The 19971-nt window shown below is 48.9% G+C and overlaps 7 protein-coding genes and 1 non-coding gene across 8 annotated transcripts; 4 read left to right on the top strand and 4 right to left on the bottom strand.

Moving 5' to 3' along the window:
• The first annotated feature begins 28 nt into the window (after window positions 1-28).
• Window positions 29-1388, top strand: HD556DRAFT_329956 (JAB1/Mov34/MPN/PAD-1 ubiquitin protease-domain-containing protein). Its single transcript, XM_041310294.1, has 6 exons — window positions 29-195; window positions 246-285; window positions 334-524; window positions 578-659; window positions 710-1054; window positions 1109-1388. Exons 1-6 carry the CDS (start codon window positions 107-109, stop codon window positions 1295-1297), a joined length of 936 nt encoding a protein of 311 aa, XP_041167128.1. The 5' UTR covers window positions 29-106; the 3' UTR covers window positions 1298-1388.
• Window positions 1389-2201: 813 nt separating this feature from the next.
• Window positions 2202-2935, bottom strand: HD556DRAFT_329950 (uncharacterized protein). The gene is made up of 3 exons (XM_041310293.1): window positions 2731-2935; window positions 2617-2678; window positions 2202-2563 (listed from the first exon to the last, which is right to left on the bottom strand). The coding sequence occupies exons 1-3, from the start codon at window positions 2882-2884 to the stop codon at window positions 2246-2248; spliced, it is 534 nt and encodes a 177-aa protein (XP_041167127.1). The 5' UTR covers window positions 2885-2935; the 3' UTR covers window positions 2202-2245.
• A 457-nt stretch (window positions 2936-3392) lies between these two features.
• Window positions 3393-9510, top strand: HD556DRAFT_1323300 (RIM15, signal transduction response regulator). The gene is made up of 7 exons (XM_041301421.1): window positions 3393-3889; window positions 3965-4991; window positions 5047-7098; window positions 7147-7660; window positions 7717-8869; window positions 8921-8959; window positions 9017-9510. The coding sequence occupies exons 1-7, from the start codon at window positions 3442-3444 to the stop codon at window positions 9253-9255; spliced, it is 5472 nt and encodes a 1823-aa protein (XP_041167126.1). The 5' UTR covers window positions 3393-3441; the 3' UTR covers window positions 9256-9510.
• A 1617-nt stretch (window positions 9511-11127) lies between these two features.
• HD556DRAFT_1224696 (uncharacterized protein) lies at window positions 11128-12298 on the top strand (the record flags this gene model as incomplete). The annotated part of the gene is made up of 3 exons (XM_041296969.1): window positions 11128-11446; window positions 11497-11738; window positions 11786-12298. 3 exons carry the CDS (start codon window positions 11128-11130, stop codon window positions 12296-12298), a joined length of 1074 nt encoding a protein of 357 aa, XP_041167125.1.
• A 150-nt stretch (window positions 12299-12448) lies between these two features.
• On the top strand, window positions 12449-13728 carry HD556DRAFT_1516539 (Tho complex subunit 7-domain-containing protein; the record flags this gene model as incomplete). Its single annotated transcript, XM_041309080.1, has 4 exons — window positions 12449-12523; window positions 12663-12936; window positions 12990-13134; window positions 13182-13728. The coding sequence occupies 4 exons, from the start codon at window positions 12449-12451 to the stop codon at window positions 13726-13728; spliced, it is 1041 nt and encodes a 346-aa protein (XP_041167124.1).
• A 15-nt stretch (window positions 13729-13743) lies between these two features.
• HD556DRAFT_329834 (Metallo-hydrolase oxidoreductase) lies at window positions 13744-15381 on the bottom strand. The gene is made up of 4 exons (XM_041310292.1): window positions 15227-15381; window positions 14815-15174; window positions 14646-14758; window positions 13744-14593 (listed from the first exon to the last, which is right to left on the bottom strand). Exons 2-4 carry the CDS (start codon window positions 15026-15028, stop codon window positions 13760-13762), a joined length of 1161 nt encoding a protein of 386 aa, XP_041167123.1. The 5' UTR covers window positions 15029-15174; window positions 15227-15381; the 3' UTR covers window positions 13744-13759.
• On the bottom strand, window positions 15107-15189 carry HD556DRAFT_t8. The gene has a single exon. It is a non-coding gene; the product is annotated as a tRNA-His (tRNA).
• A 108-nt stretch (window positions 15382-15489) lies between the features above and the next one.
• HD556DRAFT_1224330 (uncharacterized protein) lies at window positions 15490-19947 on the bottom strand (the record flags this gene model as incomplete). The annotated part of the gene is made up of 14 exons (XM_041296950.1): window positions 15490-15529; window positions 15586-15630; window positions 15668-15813; window positions 15864-15977; window positions 16028-16285; window positions 16345-16500; window positions 16553-17160; window positions 17212-17820; window positions 17871-18075; window positions 18130-18440; window positions 18488-19073; window positions 19127-19558; window positions 19643-19749; window positions 19797-19947. 14 exons carry the CDS (start codon window positions 19945-19947, stop codon window positions 15490-15492), a joined length of 3768 nt encoding a protein of 1255 aa, XP_041167122.1.
• Between the last annotated feature and the right edge of the window lie 24 nt (window positions 19948-19971).

Here is a 19971-nt window from a genome sequence, read left to right as displayed (position 1 = left end):
ATTTGCATATGTTAATTTCTGAGGCTGTCGTTAAACACAACCAAATAGACTCGCGAGACGCGTCAGCGACTGAAAGTAACCCAGTCATTCTTTCACTTTATTGAACATGGAAGGCATGGATGGTCTCGCAGAAATGATGGGTGGTCAGCTTCGTGGAATGCGGGGTCCTCCGTCAGATTCGGCAGTACCTGATAGGTGAGTTCTGCTGGTGAATTGATTAATGTGTTACCTCATGATCGGTGCAGCGGAGAAGTCATTCACATATCATCTCTGGCACTATTAAAGGTGAGGCGTGTACAAGCACCGCCAGGAGATATGCTTATCACTCGTCAGATGTTGAAACATGGTCGAGCTGGCGTTCCTATGGAGGTCATGGGCCTCATGCTTGGAGAATTTGTCGATGAATATACCGTGCAAGTTGTGGATGTCTTCGCCATGCCACAGTCTGGTACCACCGTGACTGTCGAGTCGGTCGATCATGTTTTCCAAACTAAGATGCTCGACATGTTGAAGCAGACAGGACGGTGAGCGGAATACACCTTTACTTAGCTGTGCGCTGATGCACATGCGCTTTCAGGCCGGAGATGGTGGTAGGGTGGTACCACTCGCATCCAGGGTTCGGATGCTGGCTTTCGAGCGTTGACATCAACACACAAGAAGTATGCCGCCTCGCGTTTGACATGCATTCACGATTGATTTCCTCCTGCAGTCGTTTGAACGCATGCAGAACCGCTGTGTTGCTGTTGTTATCGATCCTATTCAGTCCGTCAAAGGGAAGGTCGTCATTGACGCATTCAGATTAATCAACCCTCAAACCGTTATTATTGGGCGTGAACCGCGACAGACGACATCCAACATCGGTCTCATCAACAAGCCGTCCATTCAGGCACTCGTGCACGGACTGAATAGGCACTACTATTCAATCGCCGTTAATTACCGCAAGACAGAGCTTGAACAATCGATGTTGATGAACCTGCACAAGAGAAACTGGACAGAAGGTTTGAAGTTGCGTGACTTTTGTTCACACAAGGAGAGCAATGAGAAGGCTATTAAGGTCAGTTATCTATATTCGTCGACTTTCCAATACTGACAATCCTGGTCCCTGAAGTCCATGCTCACGCTGTCTGAGGCATACAACAAATCTGTGCAAGAGGAATCGACGTTATCTGCGGACAAGCTCAAGACACGGCATGTGGGGAAACAGGATCCAAAGCGACATTTGGAGGAAGCGGTAGAAAAAGCAATTGGGAACCAGGTGGTGCAGAACCTGGGTACGATGTTACTGGCCGAACTATAGATTCTCTTTCGTCGGACTTCTTTTGCATTCCCATGGGTGTCATTCAGAAGCATATCGGGCTCGCAGTTAACTCGCGGAGTTCTGCGTGATGGAGACAGAAGCCAAGAGTTCAAAGTCGAAAGGGTCCCACAGAGCAGAGCCTTTCAAATTGTCACATGGCTGTGTAGCACTTCATGATGCATCATGCATCATGCCTTACCCATCGCGGCGATGTGAAATTAAGTTCGACCAGAAGGTTTTGGATTTTCAGATAGTAGAGCTATTTCTGAATGGCTGAGTGCAATATGACAGTGAGACCCTCGACACCGAGTGGCACTCAGGGACAAGAACACCAACTTCGAGTGTACTTCGTCTATCGCAGCCACCGTGAGCGAGTTCAAGTTGAACTCTAGGTTGGTTCGGGCGCTTGCGAGATTTCATCGGGTAGGAGGGATCTCAGCTGGCATTGTCCAGTGACCACGATGGTGTGCGGGTGCGTATCTACGGGTAACCTTCCGTCCTTTTGTCACAACTAACCGCCATGTAAGGAAGACTGTCCGTTTTTCATATGTAATCTGTACGCCTGTGGACATTGCTAGTACAATTAACCGCTGTCAAAGCAATCATCGATGCGGTATAGCTCCAGTGTGATCTTCACCCGCCGGCAGTCTAGCTTTAAGGACGCGAGTATAAATTCCGCCATCAGGCGGGGGCCATCCTACCACCGCAAGCGAAGATGGAAAGCGAAAGATCAGCCGCGTGCCCTTTTGTTTCCAGAGACACAAGACTGTGGGGCTACATCTGCCGAGAGGAACAATACTGCCAAGAAGGAAATTGACTTGTCGCTCAGCTGGACGATTGGTGCCGGTTCCATAAATTGATTAAGGCAACAGATGAACGAAAAAAAGTATTGATAGATCAACAAGAGCAGATGCAGATAAACAGGCGGGAGAGGAGTAATGATTAATGTTAATTCCAAGGAAGCCTTGCACTACTGAGTACGGGGATGACGCCCATCATCTTCGCGCGACGGATGGCTTTGCCCAACCTGCGCTGTGTTTTCGTGGTGAGGCCAGTCTCAGCGCGGTGCTTGATTTTTCCCATTTCGGTGACAAAAGAGCTCATAAGGACATCATTGGAAGCCTCTTGCAGAGGATCAATGCCCAAGCGGTAGAAGACGTCCTGTCGCTTCGCTTTTTTTTTTCCAGGACCGATGAGAGGTCGTTTCGAAAATGGCGGAGGGCCTTTGAACCGGTGATCGTGTGAGAAGTAATGAGGTCTTATGAACTGAGATTTGTATGAGCACTATAAAATATGGAACGAGCTTTTAATCGACAGACCAGTTTGTGGTCGAACCTTCTGCGCACGCCCTGCTGCATCCATGGTGTATTTGGGTTACTTGCTAAGCAAAATTGATATATGAGGGTACAGGTAACCTTGAAATCGTGACTGACCTGCAGATGCGCTTGCCTCGGAGAGCTCATCGAGGATGGTGCTCAAATGTATCTGGTCATTCTGTAATGGTGAATGAATGGATCTAGATACAGGAGGAAAGCAGGCCCTGGAATGCGGACACTGTCGGGCAAAGGCGCGAAAAAGCGATAGCATGCGGTCTGTGTGATGTTGTGGCAGAATTGCAGAGGAGGAGCGGCAATTATGTAATTCCGAATAGATGGGTTTCATTCTCACGGGGTCGGAGATTGCCTATAGATTGGTGTGCGACCCCCAGTCACCGATATTAATATTAATAAATTATTGAACTAAAAAGATTTGAACTATCAAGCTCCGTAGATTCGAGGATTGGGCGTAGTCCGTTTAAAAAGCGAAATTATAATATATTGTGTATTGATAGTGGGATTTGTAGTTTAACGGATTGTCGTGACTCGTGAAGAATCCGTCTTAAACCGTTTCTAGCTATAGACAGGCTGAGCTTGGTTTCAAAACGATCCCGCTCCTGATCTCTCTCTTCACCTCCTTTTCACACTTTCAGAATCATAATTCCTGCAAGTCTTCCTCATGTTAACTTGACCTTTAATTACCATCATCATCTCTCTTCCAAGTCAGTTTAAATACTTCTTCTCTCTTCTAAGTCTGACTATCGCTTACAACCTCCTAGCGGCATACTATTTCTAGTACCCTGGTCTGGCATTGTCTGACAGGCATACATGTCTGATTTTGCCAGTATTCATCGTCGTCAACCCCCAAGTCCCCTCGTATTCGCTCCAGAGTCAGTGCTACCACAGCCTATTTCTCAGTCAAACAGTAGCACCTCCTATGGTTCAGGTTCAAATACCGTCTCCATGCCTTTCGTTCGGCGACATGTCACTCGTCGTCTCAAGACCGCAAAGGCAGATTGTGACAAGGAGCTACGTCGTGTGATAAACAATATCACTGCCTTCTTCGAAGAGAGACTTCGCGATGGTGACCAAGAACGCGACATCGATCGTGACTATCGGGACAGGGACTTTGACCGTGACTCTCAGTACGGCGACGCAGAGCCTCTTCGCGAGGCCTTCGTATACCACTCTTCGGATCCTCGGCCTGCTTCCCAGGCTGATACTTATTCTGACAGTGGCTATGAGCTTGAACAAGAAAGAAGCCATAGTCGACAACGTGCGTTACCAGAGGACGACAGTACAAAGGTTCCCTCTCTGACTCATCGGGTCTCATCACCTGGTCTCCTTGCAGCATCAAACTCTTCCCTCAGTCCCTCCTTGCGAAGGTATAGCAATTCGACATGGGAGAAACAAGTTGCTTCCACGCCGTCTTCCAGTAATTATGTCCCTAGCCCCATTGTTGCAGCTGCCACGCTGGCAGACGTTGTCAATCCTCGCAAGCAATCCAATGCGATGCCTCCCACGGCTTGGCCTGCTCAGAGTATATCTTCCCGTAGACTTTCACGCAGCGTTCACATTCCCATCCGTCCAGTTAAATCCGGCCAGAGTTCCCGCTCGACCTCCCGGTCTAGATCCCCACTTCCGCCGGCCGCAACACACAGTAGCTTTTCCGAGGCCATTCCTTTGCCTTCTTCCATCAATCGTCGCTCTTCCCGCATACTACTGGATGACCCTATTGATCCCATCATGACCGCGCTTTATGACCTCATTGGCGTAGCAACAGATGTCACTGATATGTCAACAGCCTCACTCACAGCCCAGCCTAAAGTTTGCGAGTCACTCGTTCAACGGGTACAGATTATTGGTAAGGCGTGGGATGAGCATCCAGATTGGCATGGGCGGAACTGGTATGTGCAAGTCCTACTTGCCGTTGCCAGTCTCAGCCGTGTAGTCGAATGGTGGGAGGCCGAAAAGCAATTCTGGAATTTCGATGATAATGAAGACGAGCAAGACGAACCCCTAATGTTCGTCTTGAAGCCACCCGATGAGCATCCTCCAGCGCCTACACCCACTGTCCGCAGTCGCCAGGAGGAGCTACGTCTTACGGCCGATGATGAAAGTCGACTTCGGTTGTCAAGGCCGATGAGTCAGGGAAGGCGTTCCAGAGATGATGCTCCAAAAGATCTTTCATTATCGTCTCTTTCGCCAGAACAACCGGCACGGAAAGCCGTTGAACATAATGAGTCTGCACGCGTCCTGGCTACCGAAAGATTACGTCTGCAAGCTGAGACTGCACAGAACCAAAACATCGTAATGGAGCTAAGTTTGGACGGCGACCACTTTATTTGGGTCAATTATGCATGGAGAGTTGTTGTCGGGTAAGGATATTGTTTCTGGCGATGTTCGGCTTGTCTGACGTATTATGGCGCTTAGGACGGAGCCGTCGAAACTTGCTGGAACTAGAATTTCACATCTTCTCGCCCCTGCAGATTGTTCCGTTTTTCGGGATGCCACTTATCAACTACAACAGGATGATTCGCATACTGTAGAGGTGCGCTTCGGACTTCAAGTCGAGCCAGAGGGCGACCATGATGCTTCAATGTCTGGCATTCTTTACCAACAAATGGAGGGCAAAGGCATGCTCATGATCGACCGTGAGGATGCACAACCGTCTCACACGATGTGGGTTGCCAAGCCAGTAGGTTCCCCAAGATGGGATTATCCTTCGCCCTCCATTGTCCTGGAATCCGGTGATGTTGGAGATGGACCCATTGTTGAGGAGCCTTCCAAAGAACTGCTTGCCGACCGCTCTGGACTCGAACCAGTGACGCCCTTTCCCTTCGTGCAGCCGATTTCCATGGAGCCCATATTGTGTCGGATTTGCGAGTGTCAAATCCCGCAGTGGTACTTCGAGAAGCATAGCGAGACCTGTGTCGAAGTGCACCGGCTTGAAGCTGAGATTGTCGAGTGCAACGAGTCTATTGGCGAGCTCAAGAACACGATTCGAGACATTATGACTGCCATGGATACTCCTTCCCCAACTTCGCCCCCCGAATACAGAGGAGTCCCCGTTTTCACGCACTCAAGTTTGCCGAGCATCCCTAGTCCGTTGCAGTTGTTCCGGCGGGATTACATGCAGAGGTTGAGCATGAAGAAGACACAGCGCAGGATGTTGGAATCGCTTGACGAGATTCTCCTGGTTGCTTCTGAGATTTCCATGCCTTCTCTGAAGGAGGAGGAGTCGAAGGAGCCAATCGAGCGTCAGCGGTTACTTTCGCCAGGATCGGAGCGGAAGATGTCCCAGATCCGTACATGGTGTCGGCCGCCTGTTGAGGATGCTGCTCTCTCTCAGCTTGCTGAAGACGTGGAGCGTATCATGATGCAGAAGGTTGACAATGTCGTTCGGATGCAGAATACCATCAAGTACTCCGAGAAGATCTGGCACGAATGGGAAGAGAAAGTCACCGAGAGTCTAGCGATTGTTGAAGCGGGTGAAAGTAGCGACAGTGAAGATGAGGGTGAATACCACGATGGAATTGATCCATCGATTCTACCTATTCCCGAAGACGTAGAGGCACCGGTTGACGACGATCGTGCCACCAACCAATCTGAAGAACTACTGTCGTCCGAGCCTACCCCCATGGCTTCCGCGTCTCCTATATTGATCGCTACCCCAAATGCTAGTCGCGCCTCCGTTTCTGCTCCTGTACCTCAGTTTGCTCCTCCAGCATGGCAAATCATCAACAAGATGCCCACAAGGTCGTCCACGCCATCATCCATATCTTCGCCTCTTGCTTTGGCTGCCCCAATCACAGCATCACCATCTCCCGACGATCAGCCTCCATACATGGACCTCAACGACAGTCTACCAGGGAATGCTACCGTTAGAACACGACGTTCGGCCAGCAACCTTCTGGAACCGCGGCTTTTGGTCACCCCGCCCCTGTCACCCAGCATATCCCCTCGAGATGCGCCCACTGCTACACGACGCGGGCATCGCCGTCATTCTACAGTGAATCCCATATTTAGTCCTTCAGTATCAAATGTCCCTCTATCTCCTCGCCAATCGTCTGCAGCTCCTTTATCACGATCGACTCCGACTTCTATCAAAGACTTTGACATCATCAAACCTATCAGCAAAGGAGCCTTTGGATCTGTCTTCCTTGCGAAGAAGAAGGCGACCGGAGACTATTACGCTATTAAGGTTCTGAAAAAGGCCGATATGATTGCGAAGAACCAAATCACGAATGTCAAGGCGGAGCGCATGATTCTTATGAAGCAGGCCGAGTCGCCGTTCGTTGCCAAGTTGTACTTCACATTCCAGAGCAAGGAAAACTTGTATCTGGTTATGGAGTATCTGAATGGTGGCGATTGTGCCGCTCTCATCAAGTCTTTGGGCTCGCTTCCCGAAGAGTGGACGAAGCAGTACATTGCTGAAGTTGTACTGGGGCTTGAGTATCTCCACCAGCGTGGCGTTGTTCACCGGTAAGTTCTACAAAATTTGCAGAAGCCGCATGCTTATCGTTTTTGCAGTGACTTGAAGCCTGACAACCTTCTCATCGACCAGCATGGTCACTTGAAACTCACTGATTTCGGTTTGAGTAGGATTGGTCTCCTTGGTCGTCAAACGCGCGAACCCATGGGCATGGGTATGAGGCATCGCACAAGATATGATTCACGTTCGCGACCACCTTCAATTGACTCTGGCTTTCTTTCATCACCCTTACTTTCAACCGAAATGATTGGCGGAGGTTCGTATTTTAACCAGGGAACACATCCGGTGCCACGACAAGGAATTTCGCCTTATCAGCTTTCCACAGATGACGCAAGCGAATCTGGTTCCGAATCTATATACAATCATCATTCACGCCGAAGCAGGGCTGGTGAAAGTCCTCTGCAATCATTTGCCACGGAATTGACCACCGACTTGCGCTCGTACTCGGGTGGTCACACACCCCCGGGGGAGCAGAAGTTTGTTGGTACGCCAGATTACCTTGCTCCAGAAACCATTCTTGGCCTTCGTGGAGATGATGCTGCAGTGGACTGGGTTAGTGCCTTATCATTGCCTTGTGCGTTCACGTTGCTAAGCTGTTTACCGCACAGTGGGCTCTTGGTGTCATAACTTACGAATTTTTATACGGCATTCCCCCCTTCCATGCGGAGACGCCAGAGAAGGTTTTCGAGAATATCCTTTCTGGACACATCGAATGGCACGAGGACTGGGTGGAGTTCTCCGATGAGGCCCGTGACTTCATGCAACGGCTGATGTGTATAGACCCATCCGCTCGTCTCGGGGCTGGTGGCGCAGATGAAATTAAGGGGCATCCCTTCTTTGAAGGCATAGAGTGGGACAAAGTGACGTCTACAGAGGCAGCATTCATTCCTCAAGTTTCTGATCCTGAATCGACCGATTACTTCGATCCGCGTGGGGCTATACCTCAGTTATTCCACGAGGAGGATATCGCTATCTCGAACCCTATGGATAGCCCGTCGCTTACACTGCCTCCCCCAGCACAGCCTATACCACTGCCGGGCAGTCGCGATGCAGCCCCGTCGCCTGCTAGTGACGATTTTGGGTCGTTCAGTTTCAAGAACTTACCGGTCTTAAAACAAGCGAATGACGATGTTATTCGCAAATTGAAGACTGACCAACTGGCCCCGATGACGCATACCTTGTCCGACCCGGTAGGCTCACATAGCAGGAGGAAAAGCACCTCGCAGAGGTTCAAGAAGCCGCCCAGTGTAGTGACAGCTCTAGATCAGAAGTCATTTTCTCAGGGTCCTCCTTCACCATCAACGTCCACTTCATCCATAGCTTCATCTCCTTCACGAGCAAGTATACCTCCTTCGACACCCGGGAGTAGCAGCGGCAGTCACGCGCGCAAGCCGTCTGAATTTGGAGCATTGGAGCGTTTCAAACTCAACCATCTGGATGGCGTGGAGCGGAGGAACACAATGCCAAGCCGTTTGCGCAAGGCGTCTGTTTCCAGTAGTGTTGGCGAAGGTTCTGGCTCTGATCACTGGCCCTCGTCGGCGGGGCAAAGTTCGAGTCAGTTCGACACACCTCCTTCATCGGTTCACTCGATCGATTTGAAGAAAGGGCCCGATCCCACCGACCGTGCGGTGACTTGTCTACTCGCCGAGGACAACCCAATAACCGCCAAAATACTGGAGACGCTTCTCATACGTCTTGGTTGCCGCGTAGTCGTGGTTGCGGATGGGTCAGAGGCCATGAGCGTTGCCATGGGTGATATCAGTAAGTAGGCTTGATGTCCGTGTCGTGGTTTTATGGTCTAATTTCTCATAGAATTTGACTGTATCCTCATGGATTTACACATGCCAGTCGGTACGTGATACGCTCAGTCTAGTGTGCCTGTTTCCTGACGTTTGTCGCAACTTGTAGTTGATGGTGAGGGTGCTGCTCGATACATCAAGACAACTAATGGCAGGAATTCCAATACACCTATGGTTGCTGTCAGTGCCTACAGCGCTGCAGACACGAACGACAGCAGCTTATTTACTGCCTCACTCACTAAACCTGTGCAGAGGGCTGATCTTCTGGCCGTCATGCGGAGACTTGGATTCAAGACTTCGGCTGTACAAGGCCTTTCCGCAAAAGTCACTGCATCTCGTGTATCATGACCTTTTTACGCTCTCGCGTTTCACGTTGCATCGGTCTCCGTGTCGTTTCGTTATCTTTTTTACTGCAATTATTCCGTGCCACCTATGCATATTCTTTGTCTTTGACTCTACACAAGCACTTACCCAGCATACATGTTTACACCATTCATTTGTCCCTTTGCATTTTGTACGCTAGACTGTTAAAGTACTGCCTTAGCTTGTATATCTGGATTTTGTTCTGGATTGATCTTGCTGCCAATGACATTTATTCAGGAATTATGTCAAGAGTAGTACTGTCCGACAGAAGGCACATTATTCAGGTACTCGACGTGACGCACAGCTTAGACCAGGGCTTGAGCTTGGGCGTTTATAGGGGACCGCGCCCAATATGTCCAAAGATGCGAGTCCTAAGCGTGAACTGAGTTCGAGCGCGCTCAATGACTTTTCCGCGTGTTCTCTCACACCAGACTCATCCTTCTGTGTGCATTCAGACTCTTTGCTCGCTCTAACCTCCCAGGTTGATTCCAGATACCCTCCGCAGCAGTTGTTCTGCAGAGGCCCTTTTAGGCTGCCGCAGGAAAATTGGCTGGCTGATAACTCGGATCAGCGCAGCTACTAGCCGCTGACTCGGAAACCTGTAAACAGCTAAAACTTTATGAGTGAAGGGGGGTTTGGGATGCATTACAATCAACAGTGTGAGCAAAGTTCCAATTTATTTAATATGGCGGCGTTAACGAGCACGATGATGGTGCAGCATCGTGGATTCCTCATCACTCCCCATCCCTCAGTTTGACATCTACGAGTAACGGACGAGCACCTCCACCTCGAACCCGCCATACAACATTGCCAGGTTCACCGTTTCAATCCCAACCTCCCTCGGCCAATTTCAGTATTCAGACGAGACATAATATTCCTGCGAGTTTGACCCCTGGTCGACGGCCTTCCGCCAGTGATGCTGGTCTTCAGCAACAACAAACTGCACTTCTATACAATTCTCCCACCTCATTTCTTGCATCCCCATCGCATACGTCATTTTATGGCGATTACTTCTATCCTAGGCAGCATCCCTCCTCAACATCGCCTCCCGTACCCCAGAAACCAATCGGAATTACGGCACCTCTTGGCCATACCATTCCACGACCACCTATTCCTCCGAAACCACCAATGGCAATTACTGCTTCCTCACAGCGCAACCCGCTCTATCCACAGTCCATTCCTGGTCCTATTGCAGGGCCATCTAGCCGACCGATGTTCAGCGAAGAATCTTCCACCGATGACAAAGATATCGCACTAGCGCTAGCGTTATCCGAGTCAGAGGCGCATCAGCGGGAGGATGACATTCTCGCTCAGGAAGAAGCAGATCTGATGAAGGCGTTGGAAGAATCACGTACCTTCGCTAACAGTTACAGCAAGATTGTGTCTGATAACATCTTCGACGGACATCAGGATTCTTCGGGTGAACCCTCGACATCTTTCATACCTGTTTCTCTAGAAAACGTCCACCTCAGCCCCCAGAATCATCAACAATTCCCAGAAGGCACAAGCTTTCTGCACATGATTACACCCTCCACATCCGAGAGTTCCTGCGACGAAAAATCTGTCTATCAGTCGGGCAAAGAAAGTCAAGAATCAATACAATCCGCAACTGATGCCACTATCTCGAGTCGAGAAACCTTCACTCTAACACTACCATCATACAACAATACTGTCTCGACCATTTTGAAACCGAACGATTTATCAATGAACGCTGGCTGTGGTACTGCTGGAACATCAACCATGTCTTCTACATCCGTCGAGTTCTGTCGATCGAGCTCGAGTGACTATATTCGCCCATTACCGGGTCCAAATCCTGTATCTTCACATCCAATGTCATCGCCACAGCAGAATCTGAGCATGGAACCTCTTCTACCACCACCCAGACAGCCACTTCCACGCAAGCCGTCTGTCGCAAACTCCGAGAGTAGTTCTTTGAGTGGTCGATCTTCATCGAGTGAACAAATCCATTCGCTCTTCACCCCTACAATGTCGGTTCAAACTGCATCAACGAGTCCACCTCTTTCCTTCAGCTTGCCATCTCACACAGATATATTGGATTCAGTTGACGAAGACACTCAGGAGGAAGAGGGTGACGAGGGGACTGATTCTGTCGCTCGATCCCCGCCAATACTGACCGCCAACCAGTATGTTGAACCAGATATGTTGATGGGTGTCTGTAAGTATTGTCGTCGTGCGCTCTTCTTCGTCTCATTAAAAACTTTGCAGCAATGGGCTTTAAACCACCATCAATCTCCACAATATTGTCACCTATGGGAGAGGCCATGCCCAATATTATAACATTACCATACGGGAAGGCACCAATATTTCACATTCAGTCACCCTCCTGGCGTCACCTGTTGAAGCTAATGGCGCGATTAAGTGGGACTCGCGTCGAGCCCACCATAGAAGCTCTTACTGTTGCAAAAGATGATGAACTGAAGTTGAGAACTGTAATCCAGTTTGTCAAGGTAAGGATGGCTGTCTAGCGGAGTACCAAAGCTGACCGGCACTGCAGATTCATCACTCTGCTTCGGAATGGCGAACAGTTATCTATTTGACGACTGACATGCCAGTACCTCCATCAGTCACAAACTCGCATAAGTATACCAATGGCGATGTAACCGTACTTCCTTACTCTTATACTCTGTCACCACTACCGCAGCTCCTCCGTGATGGGGCTGATTCGCCAATGGCAAAATACTATGTGGTTCCCGCGACTTCCACTCCATACCCTACACTTCCAATCAACTTTCCCAACCTCGCAATGTACTTACAATCAGCTGTCCAGGCTTCCAGGAAGGCCGCTCACGATAGCTCCAGTGGCCTTCGGAGGCTTGCTCTTAATATCGACTCTTGCTATCCCAGAGACAACGGGAGGCCGATCAGTACAGACTTTTCTGATACCTCTCGAAGTCTGGGTGGGATGTTTAAACGCGTTATCAACCGCGGAAAAACTCCAAGAGGGCGGGGAGGTAACGAAGAGATTTATGATCTAGTCACCCCGTTTGTGCCAGATGAATGGGGTTAACTTATTTGTGTTGTCCGTTTGCATGATCTCTTACATTTTTTGGTATTTTCGAATACAATACAATTGTTACATTTTCGTCCGCATTGCACAATGTTCAAGGAACAGTTGTCCTTGTCCTAAATATAGTTACAATTTAGCCCTTGATGTAACATGACGGAATTTCATCTGTTTTCAATCCCTTCGCATCCAAGTCTCGGATATCAGATCTCACTCCCCGACTCCCGCGTGTTAGAGTACTACGGCTAACGTTCATGGCAGTCCCAGAATCAACCGTGCCAGAGTTATCACAACCAATTCCACCATTAACTGCTGAAGAAGAAGGCATGAATCAATCATACTAAAAGCTGGATCCCTATGTTAATAGACAAGCAACGCGCTTTTAACAGATGCTATCATACACACGCGTATTACGAACGACGAACGACCACTTCGGCGGGTGGTCAAAAAGTTTCACAACTACGCCTCCTTAGTACACCATCTCCTTGTGCCACCTAGTTCTTCTGGAACAGTCGAGGATGCACGGGAGGCATTCTTAATCGAGCTATCGTCCTTTGAACTAGCTCTTAAAAAGAGCATGATGGTATGCGAAGCCGAGCGGAGGCAAGTGGAGGAATATCAGCGGGAGCGGGAGAAGATTGGTGAGTTCATTGAGCTTCGCATGGAAGTGGACGCCTGAGGAATGAATACGCAGAGAAGGAACATGATGCTCTGCGTAGTCAAATTGAGGAGCTGAAAGTCGCACTGGAGCATGCACACATGGAACGCAAGCGAAAGGTCGAATACGACACAATTGCCGAGAAGATCAATACTCTCCCAAGTCGCGAGGAGCTTGAGCAGTGGGTCATGTTCAAAATGTTCTGGTATATTTCTCAATAACATTCAGGGCGATACGGTCGCTTGAAAATGACATGGCTGCTATTAACGCGGAACACGAGACTCAGGACCGAATCATAAGGGGCCAGAAAACTGCTTTAGACAGTATCGTCATGGACTTGAGCTCTCTTCGCCTTATGGGCAAAGATAAAGAATCTGCTACATCAGGTGTAGGGACCCCTGCTGCTACGCCAGCCCCAGACGGCACAGAAGCCGATGACAATTTGCCTAACATGCGTGACAGCTCACAAATAGTGGATGAAGGATTGGATGAAGATGAGAAGGAGACGGGCGAGGTAGCTGAAGAGAAGGAAGATGGGGAGGATGACCAGTCCATTGGCACATCGCTCTCATCGAAACTCAATCCCGCTGTCAATGAATTCGCACCCAGTTCGCATACACCCTCGTCACTGCGACCTCCAGAAGAAGATGACGACATAGAGATGGGAGAGGTTGCAGAAGATCCAAAGGTGAAGGCGAAAAAAGCCCGAGAAGAATTGGAAGAAGGAGAAGCAAGCGATGCAAGCAGCGCATTATCTGACCCACCAGATGATTGAATTTGCATTGCTACTTATTTCATGCGTGTTCCTATGGTACATCCACGTCGAAACTCATAAAATCCCTCGCACATGTAATTTTCCCGCTATGATGCTCTTCAGCTAAACGTGCAATGCCCTCCATAATTGTCTTTGCCATTGGATCGACATCGTCGTTCCCCGGGTATCTGGCCGAGAAATGATTGAGTACTAAATGTCTCGCTCTGATCCGTGCCGCGAAAGCACCAGCCATCTGGGGAGTAGAGTGCCCTCTGGATTTTGTGCGTGCCTCGACACTCTCAAATGTGTCTTCAGCTTTGGTATGCGAGTCCAAGGCTGGCAAATGGGCATTTGTTGCTTCGTGTATCAGCAAGTCCGGAGATGAAGCCAATTCGGCTATTGGTGATGGATCATATGTGTCTCCAAGAATGACAAGTTTACGTCCGGGCCTCTTGAGAGGGCCTTGTAACACTGTGCCATCTGAGAGTTCGATGCTCTCTCCCTGTTGAAGGCGGCTCATAACGGACATCGGCGTCTTGGTACGCTTAAGATGTGGTATGTACTTCGCAGGGTCCATTTTTCCGGGTATAGGCGCCTCTGTTACAACATAACCAACGCACGGCACGGAGTGTAAAATGGGAGCCGCAGAAACTGAAATAATGGTATCGTGATACACGTCTGACCAAACACCGTTTGTTTGTGGAATATTACGGCCATTTGGAGATTCGGACGCATGAAGAGCTAGAGAGGTGGGGTCTCCATCTAGTGGGTCAGAATGTGACCGCAATTCGTGAACGACGTAAGGCGCGCCTAGGAGGGTATGTGTATACTTGAGGCCATTGCGGACATATGCCCTGGTTCCAAAGGGCCCGTAAATTTCGATGGGCTGATGAAAGCCTCAATCAGTGGCAACATAATAGTGCGGCAAATGTACAAACATCCAATAGGTCCTGGACCATGTGTGTACGAGGATCCTCTACTCCATCCGCTGTTCCCCCGGCACCGTTCAGCATACTTGCCAAGAGGGGGAGTAAACCAAAGATATGATCCCCTATCAGCCAGTGAACGTCAGCTGGGAAAGCAATGCTGAAATTAACAACGACATACCATGGGTATGAGTGATAAAGATCTTTTCAATCTTACCCATCTTCACTTTAGACTTTTGGATTTGGTGCTGCGTAGCTTCACCACAGTCGAACAACCAGACATCGCTGTTCAATCGGAGAGCAAGTGCAGAATGATTTCGGGTTAAGGACGGTTGCGCGGAAGCGGTTCCGAGGAACGTCAAGTTGAGCGATGAAAGTCCTCGTCGTGTCGTCATAGGTGTTCAGGCGAGAAAAAATCATTTTCTAGTGGTTCGACACAACGTTCTCTTCATCTTTTTTTGAAGGCAAAAAGATGTCCCTGGCAGGAATTGAACCTGCGGCGCCACGGTATTGTGAGTTCCACAACGTGGCGATTTAACCACTAATCGACAGGGACTTGTTAAGAGTTCCAATAGTGATAATTATAAGCTTACGGTGTGTTGTGGTGAGAGGTAGTTGGGTTGTGAATGTGGTTTGTTGTTGATGTACAGTGATAAGACACGATTCGAGCTAACTTAATGTCACTCTAATAGACAATTGTGACATCCTAGTGACGATAAGTCAAATTCGTCGGATTGGCACACATTTTCAGACTGTACGTTTGCTAGATATGAGATGATCAGAATTACATGTGAGCGTGCAGAGATGATAACAATATACAAGCGAATGCCAAAAGATAAATAAGATAGTCCCTGAGCTAAGGGATAAGTCCGTGTGCCCGCAGCAATGCACCCCATCTGGAATTGAAGCAGTTGGTTTGTGTCGAATGTTCCGAAGTGAAACGAATACGCACTCTTCTTTTTCAGATTCGACCTCAGCTAGCCTCCTTTTCAAATGTCTATAGGAAACAAAATTCAGTCGAGGATCAATGGAACGGAAAGCATGATACTTGCGAGTTCTCCTTTCTTAGTGCATTCTGCGATTCCTTCGACTCGCGAAGATCAGCCGTCATGTTGGTCCATGCTTCGTCATCCGGGAGATGTACGTCGTTATACATAGCATCTAGCTCTTCGTTGAACGCCTGGGATATTGATGAGCTCCTAGAATTCGATTATAATGCGTGACACAGACCTCGTACATGATCTCCTTCTCTGCTGTAGCATCTGCAAGAAGACTCTTCACAAGTTCGCATTGACGTTTCGTGTTCTGAAGTTCCACTCGAGCTTTCTCCAAGTCCGATAGTTTCTATGCGGAAAAGGTGAGTCATGACTTCGAGAGTTGTTGTCCTTTCGTACCTCCTTGAAATCAGACACCACTTGCGTAAGGTTCTGGTGCAATGTATCATGGCTTGACAAAGCAGAAGCCAGGAGCTTGTCAGCATCAGCAACGGACTCGCTCAACAGGCTGATGTTCGATGTACCCAGTGTTGCAGGTGGTGTAGGCGTAAATAGTTCTGTCACAAAACTTCGTGGTCGACTGAAAGGGGTGCCCTCCTGCTGGCGTTTACTGATCAATTGTCTCATCTCGTCTAGTCGTTGCTGTGCTTCCCTGGTCTAAATCCACGAATATCAGTCGCAGCGTGAAATTTGTGAATAACGATAGATTCACGTACAATGGGTTGGGGAATCGGTCGCTGTGGGGTGCGAGCAAGCGACTTATCAGGAGAAGAGCACTTCCGTGATTCGTCGAGACTCGCTATGTCATCACTAGCTCGAATCTCGTGTAGGTCCAATTTCATCCGTTTAATGACACGATGTGATGACTCAACCTGTATGTTGTCTATGAAATCATTGACAAATTGACATACGTGTTTTACGTACATCATCTTTGGTAGATAGGGAGATCCGCAACAGTTCGTCTGCATGGTCAACTTGGGGAGAATGAGGAGCGTGGGCTACACGCGCGATTCGAATTTGAGGTGAAACTTTGCGGGGAGACACGATCCTCGCCGTGCTCTTGGACAGCGGGGAAATTCTCGTGTATGATTTACGGCTTGGAGTATATGTACTAGACCTGGTAGATGGCTTCTTTTTTATTGAGAGTGGCTCCACGCTGCCTGTTGTTGAGCTGGACTGTCTCGGCGTGGAATCCATATTACCACTCGTAACGAATGGCTGACGTCTACTGCGTGGTAATGGAGATGGAGCATCATCCTCAATGGAAGATGAATCGTCTTGGAAAGAGTCTATGTGGTCTTCCAATGCAATATGGGCTTCCAACGCAAGCTCATCATCCATGGATGGAAGATCGGGTGGAGTACTGGTCGGACTCTTCGGTGGCAATGGGGAGATGCTACGAGGACCAAATCGAGAACGAGGTCGTCCTGTTCCTCTGCCTGGAGATGTTGACGTGAGACGAGGAGTCGTCGATCGCTGACTTGCTGCTGTAGAGGCTCGAGATGTGGGACGTAAAGACCGAGGTGGAGCATCTACATTGTATCGATGAGGCCAGCAAAATCCAATACCACATTTTGCCATACCTTCATAGATGGTGTCTTCTGCTGATCTATCCAACGAAGGCTTCGCGGCCTGCTTTCCGTGCTGATTCTGGCTGTTGCGTCGCGCGAGTTCTAGACGCAGTGATAAATCTTGGTCAGATGGGTCCTGGCGAACTGGTAACTCTTCCTCTCCATCGCTATAGAATGATATTCTGGAACTATCTCGTGACGGAGAGGTCTGCCGGGACAATGGAGAGGAACGACAAGTGCCCGGTGAACGACTTCTTTTGACCAATTTTTTGCGTGAACTCGAAGATTTGGTGGCATAGAGAGAGTCATCGTCTGCCAAAGAAGTTGGAGCAGTAGCCGTCGAATTGGATCGACGAGAGAACTTGGTCAAACTTCCGTCGCCTGTAGTTGTTGTTGTTTGGGTATAGATAGACGAGCGACTGGTAGATGACTTCGACCGGCGATGACTATTAATGGAACCACCGAAGAAATCACCCTTGGAAGAACCTGGTATGGCGTTGAATAGATTTCTCGAGATCACGTCCAGGCTAAATATATGTGCCCGAGATCTTGAGCTCGCGGTTGGGGTAGCAGGACGGGAGTCATTGCTAGTTTTGAACTTGAACAGGCCGTATTGATGGACTATACAATTCTCAATCATCACAAAAGGAAAGCAAGATTTAGGTACAGACTTGTTTGGACGATGCGACCTGGTATCCTTGCAGTTTGAACAATGTCTTCCTCCGATTCATCAGACGGATCGCTTGAGGTAACTGTATATCGCGAAATTTCCCCCGCCATAGGTTGTATTCTGACCACCACATATGGAGGTCCGTTTATTCCGAATGGAATGGGGTCCGCGGTCCCCAACGTGTCTATATGCATGACGATCTTGGTCTGCACGCGTCCGCATTGTAAACAGAATGGTCAGCGCACAAAAATGAAACGCACCTTTTTGGGTTCTTGCAAAAAGGCTGTTCGTTGGTATACATTGAAGTAGGTGCGAGCCATAGTAACTTTTCCTCCTCTCGACTCTACTTCACGCTCATCAGCGCACACGACAACTGATTGTCCTGACTTGGTCCTATATTTCGCCTGAGCATTCCATAAATTCTCAAGGAACCGGTCCTTCTCGCTGGTAGTCCGAGTAGGGTCGAGGTTTGCTGGCGCAGGAGGGAAGACAACAGAAAGACAACGAAACGAGCGACCGGACCAACGATCACTTTGGTCTTGAGGTGGATTCTCGATATACACGTGAAAGTCTGAAAGAATGACAAAAACTGAAGGTAGCAATCATATGATAACTCACCAGCACCACCAACGTCAGCAGCAGCGATGTCGGGTAAATCAATGACACCTTTGCAACTCAAGCCACTTTTCTTCATGCGCAGTGGTAAACCGCCAGTCTTCGCCAGTCTGTCAAGGTCGTCCAAGCCAGCTAACGAACGACCACTTTTCTCGCCATTACCAGGTCGCTTGACGATCATCAACTTGTCGTCGAAAAGAAATAGCGTACAATGCAGCACATTGAGAGCGAGGCTAGAGACGGAGGTCGATGCAGATGCTGAGCCATCTTGCACAATATCATCGACATCAATGCAATCAATGAATCGTCGTGAAATTGAAATCAAGCCAGGAGGAAAACCATCCACTGTTGCGTTGAGGCAATGCATAATTGCTGCTCGCTTGGTTTGTTCGTCTGTTTCCGCAAGAGCGATCTTGCTAGCGATATCATCGGCTTCTATCAATTTGGCGCGCTGTGGATCTCCGGACGCCATATACTTCATCATGGTGCGAAAGAGTAACGTATATCGCGGAATCCGCTGAACAGGGTCCATGAGTAGCTCCCGCAGACCAACACGATTCCTGGCATCGGCGTTCGAATACTTGATGCGCTAGAAGCAAATAGTCTAGTTAGCGCCCCCAAAAGGGTCGCATCAACACTTACGTCAATGTATGCGGCGAAACCAGACGATTTCTTCATCATCTCGCGTTCAAATATTGACTGGGCTTCCTCTCGCTTGACGTAGTACTGTTTATAGTACTCAAACCCTCGTAGATCTTTGAAATGTCGTAGGGCAACATCCCCGACACCTCCAACTGTTTCAGGACCATCAGGTGCAACCATCTTCTCGAGATCCAGTAGGAACGCCTCATTAACTGGGAGTAAATTGTCGATATTGCCGAATAATGTTTTAGCCTCATACGCAGGCAAGATCGCGGTGTTCTTGTTGCGGGAGAATTGTCGAAGCGGGTCTGCATAGTCGTTCTTCAGTATTTGAAGTCTCTTGACGTACGATCGTTCAGTATTGACGAGTTCGTTAACCACGTCAGTTAGAGCCGTCGAATCTGTAAGCGCACGTTTACGCTGCAAACCGTCCTAAGACATGAAGGAGACCACATCTGAGTATGAGCAAGCGAAGCGTCTCGCCTTTGTAGACAAAGGTTAGTATGTACCACTCACGGGCTGGTGGTGTTCTGAGAACGATGTGTCTGTTGCGGAAGGCAGAATGTGGCTATCATTCTGACTCAACCAGGGGTCTCCTAGAGATAGAACCAGATCTTGGACATCTACACCAATCAGATTGTACTCTTCAGGAGTCGTCAGTACCGCTCACCTTCGGGCAACCTTCTGCCACTATCACAACCCTCAACCACGACCCCGCAATAGAAGACCCGTCTGGTCAGAGATGGAGCGGAAGGTTTACGAGGTGTCTCATCCCCACGTGCTAATGGAATCTGCTTACGAGGAGAGCTGTTTAAATCCATAGATTAAAGATATTCATGAAGAGA

The sequence above is a fragment of the Suillus plorans genome (genome assembly GCF_016647745.1).
Source record: "Suillus plorans strain S12 chromosome Unknown HD556scaffold_2, whole genome shotgun sequence".
NCBI classification, from domain to species: domain Eukaryota; kingdom Fungi; phylum Basidiomycota; class Agaricomycetes; order Boletales; family Suillaceae; genus Suillus; species Suillus plorans.
This window is presented reverse-complemented; position numbering and strand designations above follow the sequence as displayed.